Below are 12153 nucleotides of genomic sequence, written 5' to 3' on the forward strand. Positions count from 1 at the left end.
AAGAAGAAAAAACAAAATAATTAAAGTAAGTGAAGCCTTTTGGAACAGATAGGGGGAGTTCCCCTAGCGACGGACAGCACCTAATACCGGACACAACTACTATCTGTATATATTAAAAGTACAATTAAGTAGTTAATGCGGTAACAAGGTAATTTTTTTAATAAAGGTAAATTGTAAAGAAAAACGAAATTTCTTGAGTAAGACGGCGGAATTATAAACTTTAACTTTGCGAAGTTTTGAAAATGATGTTAAGAACTTGGAGGATTAACTGTAGTTCACTAAAGCGGATTGCTCTTCGGACGCCAAGTTATTAATTATTTTCGTGTATGCTCGATTATTAATTGGCCGGCAAGGAAGGCGTGAATTTAAATGAACAATTAACTTTTAACAAAATTGCCGAACCCGGCTCATCCTAAGCGTGGTTAATTTTAGAGAACTGATTACGATTAATTTTTTATCCCAGTACCACGCGCATTCGTCGATTTGGCGTGACCGATATCACGAGACTCGAATCGCACGTTTCCTATCATCCTCGGCAATTACATAAGGTGTTACTTAACAACGTTATAATGCGAGAGACAATTTGATACGGTTTCGACATTAATGAAGATTTCACGCTCCAGCGTAGAGCGCAAGTACCGACAAACGCACGACAGGTAATACGTTGCAATCATCCCCCAATGTGATATGCATATCGCGTTAAATACGCTGTACATATTTATGAATCGGTTTTGAACAATTTATAAAAAATTTAATTCAATTAAATGAAATAATTTAAAACCATTTTTATTTAATTTAAGAAAAAAAAAAATTTTTAACCCAAAACTAAATTTTATTTGATTTAAAAATAAAGTCGGACCATTGAATTGAGAAAAAGAAATTGGAACTATTTATATAGAGTGTCCCAGGGTTGGTGTGACAACGCTCGTGGAGTGTTAGATCTCGGTAAATTAAACATAAAAGTTCTATACCATTTTACGTTTTTTTAAAGTATAATCGAGATATAAATTTTTTAAAATTAATAAAATACAGCGAATAAGTTCCACGCTCTAGTAGAAAATAGCACAGCCTACTCTAACACGCATGGGCCGACGCTCGATTGTAAATGTACCGAGCCGGCTGTCTTGCCGCTATAGAAACAATTTTTGGCCCATGCGTGATTGAGTAGGCTGTGCTATTTTCTTTTAGAGCGTGGAACTCATACGCTGTACTTTATAAATTTTTTTAAATTTATATCTCGATTATACTTTAAAAAAACGTAAAATGGTATAGAACTTTTATATTTAATTTACCGAGATCTAACACTCCACGAGCGTTGTCACGCCAACCCTGGGACACCCTGTATAAAAGAGACGCGAGAACGTCCGGGACACCCTCCGAGAGGCGGACAGATATATTAGACTTGCGAGAGGAACAAATCTTTACCGATGCAATAAAATCCTCTTTCCTAAATCTTGCGGAGTAATAAAGGAGAAATAATTGCCGAACGTGCCCATTCTTCCGCGCTCTCGTGCTGTAAAAGAAATCGACACTCGCGAAAGATTCGGCCAAGTTATCGCTCGTCGGCGCCTTTTAAAAGAAAGAAGAAGAGATAATCAATAATGAAAATTAGGGATAAGTCCGACGGCAGCCTCTTCTCACTTACTCTTTTTCTTTAAGTCTCAAAATATTTATTTCGCCGTGATTACATGCTTCCGCACGCTCTGCGATTACACAGGTATTAATGCAGAGTCGCGCCCGAATTATCGCCAGGTGTTAATTGCGTCGGGGCAGGGGAGAGATGCAGGCCGCGAAACCTACCGCGAACGCGCGATCGCGCGGATGCACGCAAAGCCGCATATTCCCAAACACACGAACTTGCACGCACACGGAACACACTCCGGATGAGAGAGAATCGATATTGGCGCGTCTCCCAACGCACGTCAAATTCCATTAGTCGATTGGTCGGCACCGCTCGCAGGATGCGCCCGATGCCGCGACGTCGACAGAGGATAATACGAACAAGCCTGCGTATGCGGAATCTTGACTGGGTTTGCGCGACGTCACGATTGAGCGATCGATGGACCATCCACGACGGAGGACACACGTCTTGATATGTTTACGCGACACGTATATGTATAGATAGGGATTATTAATATCTCGATACAATTATGATATACATATAAGAATCGGAAAAAAAAAAATTGAAACCATTTATTTAAGAATCGGTTTTGACCAATTTATAAAGAATTCAATTGAATTAAATAAAATAATTCAAAACCATTTTTATTTTATTTAAGAAAAAAAAAAAATTTTTAACCTGTACTATAATTATAGTATTTTATACTATAATTCCGTAAGTGACGACTAATCGCCAACTAATTATTTCCCGTGCGTAGATTCGCTTGAAAGGCTTCGACTTCGCGATCTTGAAATATACCACGCCGTTCCCGCACACCCATCCCCTTTCCCCCGTGGATCTCCATTTCCCATCTGAGGAGACTCCGTGTTTCTCAATTTTAATTTAATAAAAGGCTCTTTGGGCGAATTTCTAAATATCGCGAATTTCCGATAAACACGAATAGAGTACAAATGAGCGCGAAATTATTTTTCTTTCGAGGCGCGACCCAGATACGCCGGGATTGTTCCGCGCGAGGGGGATTAATCCGGTCTTCCGGCGCTCCGCGTTAGAATTTTAATGCGCAACAGGAAAAATTGCATGGCACCATATCAATTTCTCCGGCGTCTGAAACTGGGGCGAGCGACGTGCGCGCGGGATGGACGGTCGTTAGCGCGATTTTCTCACGGCGATGAATGCCGTAGGCGCGGAAGCGACGTAGCACGCCGTAATTGAATTTGTAAAGATCACCGAGGGGTTGAAGTGCGTTTCGGTGAAGGTGAATGGAGGATCCCGATAGTGCCGTTAGTCGTTTACGCGATTTACTTCGGACTCCCATGTCCTTTCGCGTTCAGGAGGGCCCCCTTTAACTCCGGTGATCGATCGATCGAAGGACCTGGCTCTCCTCCGCCTTCGCGTTGCGAATGTGAACCGAAACCACCGTGGCGTGCTGTGGTGTTGGTGATGTATCGATACCTATTGCTCCCATTTCGCGAGCGAGGAAAGCAGTCGAACGCCATCGTTTCTTCCCTCTGAATGGCATCTAATCACGCCTTCCTTGCCGACCAATTAATAATCGAGCATACACGAAAATAATTAATAACTTGGCGTCCGAAGAGCAATCCACTTTAGTGAACTACAGTTGATCCTCCAAGTTCTTAACAAAGTTCTTAACATTCTTAACAATTTACCTTTATTTAAAAAAAAAACAAAAAAAAAAACTAACGTTAAACACAATAATGATAATTTATTGTTCGAGAGTTCGTCGAAATTTATTACGAAGCGCAATGAATAATGAATCGTCAGAATTAGTACCTATCGTTTATGCAAACCTCATATAGAACGCGATTAATAATAATTACGTCGACGAGTGAATTAGTGAAGGTTGAACATGGAAAAGGGACTCGAATATTCAGCCCTTTCGAGCCTCGCAGGACAATAGCGATCCAAGCCAGGTTTAATGACCGGCAAGAATTATATCGGATATGTAATCTTTCGTTACAATAATTATCATAAATCACATAAAACAACTAAGAATATTTCAACAAGTCGATATATAATAATCATCGATCGAGAACGTACTTCCGTGAATTTTCCTATCTTTTCCACTACAATTTCCACAAATTACAAGCTCTCTGAAAGCTCTCCGTCTATTTCAAACAACAAAACGATATCACCTTGAGAGGGATGGCTGAAACTATCGGGGCTGAAACTGAAATCGCACGTCATGGAGGAAATTTCTGGTCGCAGAGAGAAAACGGGAAAGTTAAGGGAGAGATGTCAGCACATTTTCAATGTAAAAATAGTTATGGCTCGCAGAGAAAGACAAAGAGGGACCCCAGCTGCCGCCACCTCATTGCTTTTCCTCTTCGCTCTTGTCCATTTCGTGCCAGAGATCACCGTGGGATCACCTAGACCGGATCCGGGGCAGGTGCGAGCAGCTGCATGCTACTGCTCGATTTTGCAATCTGTAACGTTAACATCAGGTCGCACGCTGTATCGAAAATTTATCCTGCCTAGGCAAACTAAAAACTTGTCTAGAACCACAAATAGGAAGGAAAACAAGAACAAATCTAACTATCGGAAAGCTAGATATTAATTTCAATTGATAATATTAATAAATTCTTTTAATCAAAGATATTTATTATTGAATAATTTTTTTTTTTTTTTTTTTTTTTAATAAAGAAGAGAAAAATTAGAAGGTCTGTTAAAAATCAAACGTCGATGCGATAAATATATCTGGATATCTCGATAAGTCGAGACACAGGATTGGATAACTGAAATAAGGAGCAGAAGGTACGCCGATTTAATTCCGTCTGACCTAGAAAACGAGGACGCACCGCAATCAACCCGATTAAATAATTTCCGCTGGAAGATCTCTCTCGATAACCAAAAAACAAATTGCGTTATTGAAGAAATGCGATAGTTTCGAAGACATTAAAAGAAAATCGAAAGTTTTGGAGCCGTAATCGAGTACAAAAAGAAAAGAAAAACGAAACTAAAACTACAATTGAAATTGATAAAAGCCAATCGATTACTCGTCAAACTCAATTTTTTCACAACGTACGAAACGATTGCATCGTAAGTGCAAAGAAGGCAGCGGCGATCGAACTATCGAGGAAGGAATTTAATCGAAGGATTGGTTCTGGAATAAACGAAGCTCTCGATGGTTTTACCTGATGTTCCGGCTGCTTGTGCGATTTTCTGGCGTAGACTTTCAGAACCCTGCAGTTACACGCAACGGAAAGTGCTACTGCTGATCCCTGCACAACAACATCATCATGTATAATCTAACAATCATCGAACCAACACAAACACACACACACACAGTAAAGAAACATCTGATCTAAATCTAAGAAACAGCTTAAATTAATAAAAAAAAAAAAGTACAGATACTTGTAATATGCATTTCAAAAAATAAAAAAATATTCCTCCAAATTCTCGTTTCTATAAAAAACAATATATATATATATGGAATATTAAAAATATAAAATAAATAATTGTTTTAAGAGAAAAAAAAACCCCCGAAAAGTCTGCACTTTGGAAAATTGCGACTGTTCCAAATTCCTGATACGATAAAAGGTGGAAACTGAAGAAGAAACGGAAGGAAAGACGAACACGACAGGATGAGAGGGTGCAATTGAACGCAGACCGAGTAAAGTGAGAAAAGAGATCGGCAGGTCTTCCACCACTTCGAGATTCGTCGATCGCGAAAAGCTTCCGCCGTTGAAGAACACTCGACACGGCAAACTTGGCTCGCAGGAAGAAATATGGAGACGCTCCGTGTAGAAAGGGAGATAGAAACACGGTGAAAAGCCGTTTACGCTTGACGCAAGATCGAACGCACCAAGGACGAGAAGTTTTACCGGGAACTCGCTGGGAAAAAGACGAGGGCAAGGGATTCCGCACGTTCCTGCGTTTGCCCTTTCGCTTCTTTATGCGCGCCGCGATGCTGAACGTCGCCGAGTGCTCGATCTCTCAATGCTCGAAATGAAGTCGGTGTAATATCGTCGCCATCGACGGCGAATACCGAGCCGCATAATAACTCGCATATTTGCATTTGCAAGAAATCAAATTAAATTTCAAATTTCGCTTGAGACAAATTGTGATCGAGCGATAGGAAGAGAGTGCGGCCTGAATAACGCTCCGAATAATGGCCCACGTGACGGACCGCGCGCACATAATAATTCCGAATAATGGCTCGAATAACAAATTAAATAATGGTTCGAAAAATGATCTCGCGGTGTAATGTAGTAACTCAAAAATTATACAATATGCAGGAATGTAGGATATTTAGCTCGCAAACTAGAGGATTAAAAAAAAAAAAAAAAAAATATTAGAACGTGACGAAATCGAGTCACTCTCGCGGAGTTAACGATTTCTCATCTCTCAACGTCAGCCTCGTAATGCGCGCCCACATTCTCGTAATATACCGTCATAATCCATCGAAATGACGATGAAAATATTACGGTCGTACAGCGCGTCGTTAGGGAAAACGAGGCCGGGAGGGAAATGGCACTTCGGTGAATCTTCCGACAGCGAGCCTTTTTCCACCGCCGCCTATCTCGCTTATGTGCACGGCGCGAAATGGCTCGCGCGTGCTTTTTGCGCGCAGCGTATCTTTGTTCTACATACCTGGAGAGAATGGCCCGTGCAGAATACCGCCCACAGGAAGGGAATTTTCCAGACCCTGGACACGACCCCGCAGCCTGCTACCAGGCCGACGATCAGGCTGACTTTCAGGAAAAGCATCAGCTGCAACGCCCGCCTCCTCTTCATCTTCTCACGTTGCTTTATCTCGAGCTGCATGCTGCACGTGTACCTGCGTGGTATACAAACGCGACTTATGCAACGTGTGACGTAATCCACGACCGGGGGGAGCGGAACCACGCGGAACTTTCGGGCCGCGATAGTAGATTCGGGAAGAGCAAAGTTTTGAAATTACGAGGACGAAACTGCACGAGTCGCTCGAGGAGTAATAAACTCGTGTACAATCCGCTGGTTTTACGCGTAAAGAAACGCGCGATTGCAATGAAGCTGCAATGTAGACTGGTGAATTAACGGATAGTTTAGAATTTTACTACGTGTTTTATGTAGGGTGTCGAAGGTCGCGAACAAATAAACAATTTCTTAAACGATCTAATCATTTACTGAATTAATGTGAGATCCTGATGTCTGATGGTGATAAAAGATTTGTCATATCTTAACTCGATCGTAATAAAACTGTCTATATTTCGACACGATCGCAATAAGATGTCCGTATCGTAACACGATCGTAATAGAAAAAAAAATTTATACCTTGACACGATTGCTGCCTTGATGAGGTAGTAACCGGAAATTAAAAGTAGCAGGACGACTTGCAGGCCGTACGCGTAAACTGTCGCTGTGGTTCCCAAAAACCTAGAATTAATAAAAAAAAAAAATTACCAAAATTAACAATTTGTAAATAAATCATATTCATTTCCCTAATTTTAATTTATTTTCATAATCAATTCGACGATAAAATTTCCATTAAATAATAACGTCTGAAAAATATAAATAGCCGAAGGTATTCTCCGTCGCATAAAAATTCAATTCGGCGCTCGCAGCTTTCATAAAAGCGGAGGAACGCCGCGAGAGGTGACGGTAATATTTATTACCTCTCGTTTATTAAGTCTCACAACAAGTCGCGGAAAGACTCGAAAGGAATACCCGAAATCCTGTCGCTTTCTCGGCCGTGAACAGATTGGTCGGGTCGAAGAGCGAGCGTCTACAAAACGTGCGAGTTTTTATCGGAAAGCGTTATCGAATACCGATTTTCGGCGCTCGTCTACTTTGCACACGTCGGCAGCTCGATTTTTACATACGTCCCATCGAAAGAAATATTTCCCACCGTTTATTTCCTTCGATTGCATCTCGGATATTCACAAGCAGACGAGACGAGATGTCGGCCAAATAAAAACACCTCATCCCTCGAGGACTTCCGAATTGAAATCGTCGCGGAAAACACAAGAATTTAAATATAAAATAAAATCCACGCGATTCAAGCGCGACAATGTAAATCATTTTAACATAAACGACAAAAGAAAAATAAACCAAAACGCGAACAACTTGGAACTCGAAAATTCAGATTATTTTTAACATTCCTTTTTCTTTTATAAATTTTATTTTTTTTTTTTTATAATTTTTTCACTTTTAATTTAAACTTCTATGGCACGAAGCTACATTGAAATACTAATACTTTTTTACTCCGCGAAGGTTTAATCTACTTTATTTCCCTTTAGTACTCATAACAATGGAATTGTTACGTAAAACTGAAATTATTACGAGTGCCATTATTGATCTCGTTATGATCTCGCCAGCTTCTTTTCGGAAATCGCCGGGAGATTAAAAGCCAGATTAGATCCTTAATACCTGCGCCAACGATCTCGAATTATGACGAAGGGAAGAGGAAAAATAGGGAAAAACACGCGAATAAATCTTGAAAGTTAAACGCGCCCACACAAATAAATTTTTTCCAGAGAAAAATTATTTTTTTAATAACCCGCGCTTGCATGATATAAGAAAAAAAATTTAATATTACATTTAATATTCCAGAGTAAGTAACAAGTAGCTCGGAATATATTACTTGGTCACGGAGATCTGAGGAGTACAATATCTCGCGACTATCGCGTATATGATACACGACGTACGCATTTTTATCAAATATTTGACTTTGAAAAATAGCGAGAACGCCGTTTCGACGCAATTATCCGGTTCGAAAAGGCACTGGAGTCTTTTCCACTTTGCGTGGGACAACGCAAAGTGTTTTATATTACATTCAAATTTGCAAGAGTAACATTCGTCTTCCTTACCTCTCTCATTACCATTTTGACCATTCCACGGCGTCTCTCTCTCTTTCTCTCTCGCTGCGACCGAGCGAAATTGTCAGAAAGGATACTGCTTTCTCGAAATCTGATTGACTTACACGGAGACCTTGACGACGGCGGATTCCGGTAAAGAGACGCAGCGATTGATAGCGAAGTTATTACGAAGAGGATACAAATTGAAACAAAGCCTGGCATTGCGTAAAGTAATTGTTTCTGCATTTAATATTTACGCACCGGCATCTGCGGCTCTTGTTAGTTTATATATAAGTAAAATAAAAAAAAAGACGCGTGGACAAGAAGTGCGGCGCGATAATCTCGGTGTAAACTGACGGGATTAACAATCACGTTACAAGTTTACCATCAGTTAAACTCGTTAAATAAATTTAAGTGACGTAGTAGAGGCAGGTGGAAAGGACTCGAAGATGATAAAGAAACATGGAATACGACCGGCGGAAGAATCTGGAAATAAATAAATAATAAGTGCGCTGTATATACAGCGTTCCTCCGGAGAACATTTCCGACGAGCCGCGACGTTTCCGTTCGTTCCCCGTCCAATATCGCGACGAGTTCGAGCGTGGAAAAAGGACTTCGTTCGCTCTTTCCGGTGGAGGGAATCCTTTGCGGCTTGGAAGAACCGAAGCTTCTCCGTTATCGTTACCACGCGCGTGTGTTCGTTTCTCTCTACATCGTCGCCGGCAACCCCCGACGAGTAAAGTGGGTCGCGACAGCGGAACGCGGGCACGACGCGGAATGCGCATATTAAGAACAGAGAGCTGAATTAACTCACGCTTATGCAGAGAGGGAGAGAGAGAGACAGAGACAGAGACGCAAATGCCTGGTAATTTTCGCAGTAACAGAGAGAACGATTCTCATTTGACCAAGAAGCAGATGGAATCAACTGACAAATCACTCTCCGAATTAAATACATGAACGTAAAACGTGACGGTTAACGAAACAAAAATTTTTTTTTTTCTTCGTCAAATTAAAAAATATTAATTAAAATAATAGAAAGTCATATTACATGAGAAGTTGCTCCGCGCAGCGGATAATTCAATAATATTAAAATAATATAAAAATTCATATTAAAAGATCATATAAAATATTATAAAATTATAATAAAATTTCTTGTTCGATTTTTAATATTTCTTTTCATTTACTTCACGGGTAAATTCCCGATGATATATCGTCCATCCGTTCTTATTAAACCTTTTCTCATTTTTGTATTCTTATTTTTAATTAAGAAATAAACCGTCCAAGTCGCGCGGACAATTAAAAAGATCTCGGATCGCGAGAACCTTTCAGATTTTATGGCTTATTAACAATAACTCAAGTCTTACCAGCAGTTGAAGGGAGTGAGGTCGACGACGTCCCAGAAATCGTGATTCTCATAGCTCTGCAGGAAAGTCGCCAGGGCGAGACTGATCAACGGTGCGCCCCAAGCGAACAAGCTGTATTTTATGTACGCTGGGGGATCGTCGCGACGTGGCAGGGACGCCACGGTGGCGTACAGGTGGTGGCACATCGCCGCCAACCAACAGACCACCGACACCCGGAGATACTGCAGGCTTAAACCGAGCGAGATGCAGAGCTCCGAATCCTGCAAAATTAAATGGCAAACATTGTACTCGATGCCCGACGGCAGGTCCATTATCTCCGGCGTGAAAGTCAACGTTCCCCGTGACGTAAACGGTGACCTTCACGTCTCATAATAACTCGGGACTCGACCGGAGTCCTGACTTTGATTTAGAAAAATAATCTGCGATCCGCTCGCGACGAAAAGCTGCGTAAAGTGTAAAATATAGAAAAGCTCTGTAATGGCGCGATTGGAAAATTGTGACGAAAAGTCTTCACGCATTACCGTTAATGGCTACGACTATCGTTTTCGAATTCTAGCCGCGGTTGGGCTCGTGAATTGTGCACGTACCGTGGAGCCGGTAATATTTTCCAGCGCGAGTGAACGTCACCGTCAATTTGCTCCATGATGAACGGCGAGTATGAGTAATTCGGGACAGCTAGCCTAAATGCGCGGCTTACGCGACTGCGGACGTATTATTCGGCGAATTATTCACGCGGAAAATCCCACAATGCCGGGCCGATAATCTCGCGCGCGATATATTGCGAAATAATCGATCAACAACGACGTTAACCAGCGCCCGTTGATTCGCTAATTTATAGAACAGCTCGCATTGGGTAAATAGCGTGGCATTAATATTATTGTGCAGTAATGATGTATGAAAGCCCTTAATTTCCTCGTTGTACTTCGCGACCGAAATAATTTGCCGCAACGGTTACGTATTACGCGGCACGCATACCGTGAAATCCGGCTCAGAATAAACTTCTATCGATATCACGTAATCAGTTTAGCGTTGTTGTAATATACGCTATAATAATGGCCAGCATGTTATCGCAACCAATTTGAACGCTTGACAATTACAATTGTTATTCAACAATAATTCAGGTCAAAGCGTGGGCCTGTTACGGAAATGAAAACAATTATAGCGCGAAATGTGATTTCTTCGAAATAAATCTGGTCAATTAAAAATTAAAAAAAAAAAAAAAAGTATAAATTGAAATAAAATAAGAAAGAAAAGAATTTTTTTCGTGCGATCCGTAGTATATTACTTTCGTTTACTTTTCATAAATATTGAATTTCAAACTTCTGACAGATTTCCCGCATTAAAACTTAAAATCCGAAATAACGTTTCGTAAATGGAAACATTCGAGATGTGTACTTCGAAATAAACGGTTGAGATCGTCGCGCAGCAGACTATTGTAGCGTTCCGCTTTCTCGTTTAATTTAAATAAGCCGACACACAAGTCTCATTCTCTCTCTCTCTCTCTCTCTCTCTCTCTAAAGCCTCGGCGTATATGCATGCACGTGCACGTCGTCGATGTCTTTGACAAATCAACTACGTGGGCGATTTGCTGTAACGTGTGCAACGTGACGCTGAAAGAGAATCCGTCGCGGACTTTCTCGCTGTAAACGATATACCGCGTTGCATACGTCGCTTCTCTCTCGCCGATACACGGTCGTAACAGTCGTGCGGAAGGATACGTGCTTGCGCATCGAAACGGAAGCGGAAATAAATTGGAGGGTGCGCGCGGATGCCTTTCTGGAATTCGCGGCTCACGCCGGGACACAAAGGGCCGGGGTCCGCAAAGCGAAATTGCATCGGGCGAGCCAACGGTTTACGTCAGAGGACAGGTTTTACATGGACACACATCTTCAAACAAAACTCCTCCGCGATTCTTGCGCGCCATTAAATCTCCCCCGTCGTCGTCCCGTTTTCATCTCATTCAGATTGAATCGCCGAATACATTTCCGTAACTCGACCGCGCGCCGCGCGGCATCGCTCGTTGTCTACGCGCGAAAAGAGAAAAGAATTTTAATTAACGTCAGAGATAAAATTGATGCGCTATTAGCTGAACAAAGTTTTGTATCAGCACGATTTTTTTTTTTTGTTTTTCTTTCTCGACGACTTGTCGGCTGATTGTTATTCCATCAGAGTTTCAACCCGCGAGTGAAGAATACTTTCCACATGGAATTATGAAATTTAATTTTCCTCGCGTATGCGCGAGCGATTGAATTCAACTATGGAAGTGAAATCAAATTACGAAATTAGTGCTTTCGATGAGGAGCACCGCGGTGAAGTAATAACGTGGTTTATCTTCGTCTCCCCGGATCTCGATATACGAGAACTCTCTCTT

The 12153-nt window shown here is 41.3% G+C and overlaps 1 protein-coding gene across 3 annotated transcripts in view; it reads right to left on the reverse strand.

The window, feature by feature from the left end:
* Positions 1 to 1053: 1053 nt before the first annotated feature.
* Positions 1054 to 12153, reverse strand: part of LOC139107245 (adhesion G protein-coupled receptor E3) — a 63095-nt gene continuing 51995 nt past the window's right edge. For 2 of the 3 annotated variants that reach the window (XM_070664682.1, XM_070664684.1), the window contains 4 exons: positions 9783 to 10042; positions 6896 to 6997; positions 6233 to 6419; positions 4253 to 4860 (listed from right to left, as the gene is read on the reverse strand). In XM_070664682.1, the coding sequence (XP_070520783.1) occupies positions 4654 to 4860; positions 6233 to 6419; positions 6896 to 6997; positions 9783 to 10042 (756 nt within the window). In that variant the 3' untranslated portion in view covers positions 4253 to 4653. Of the gene's footprint in view, positions 4066 to 4252; positions 4861 to 6232; positions 6420 to 6895; positions 6998 to 9782; positions 10043 to 12153 lie in introns of those variants that run through there. The other variant, XM_070664683.1, reaches the window with a different exon arrangement.

Source organism: Cardiocondyla obscurior, linkage group LG12 (assembly GCF_019399895.1).
Source record: "Cardiocondyla obscurior isolate alpha-2009 linkage group LG12, Cobs3.1, whole genome shotgun sequence".
Classification (NCBI taxonomy): domain Eukaryota; kingdom Metazoa; phylum Arthropoda; class Insecta; order Hymenoptera; family Formicidae; genus Cardiocondyla; species Cardiocondyla obscurior.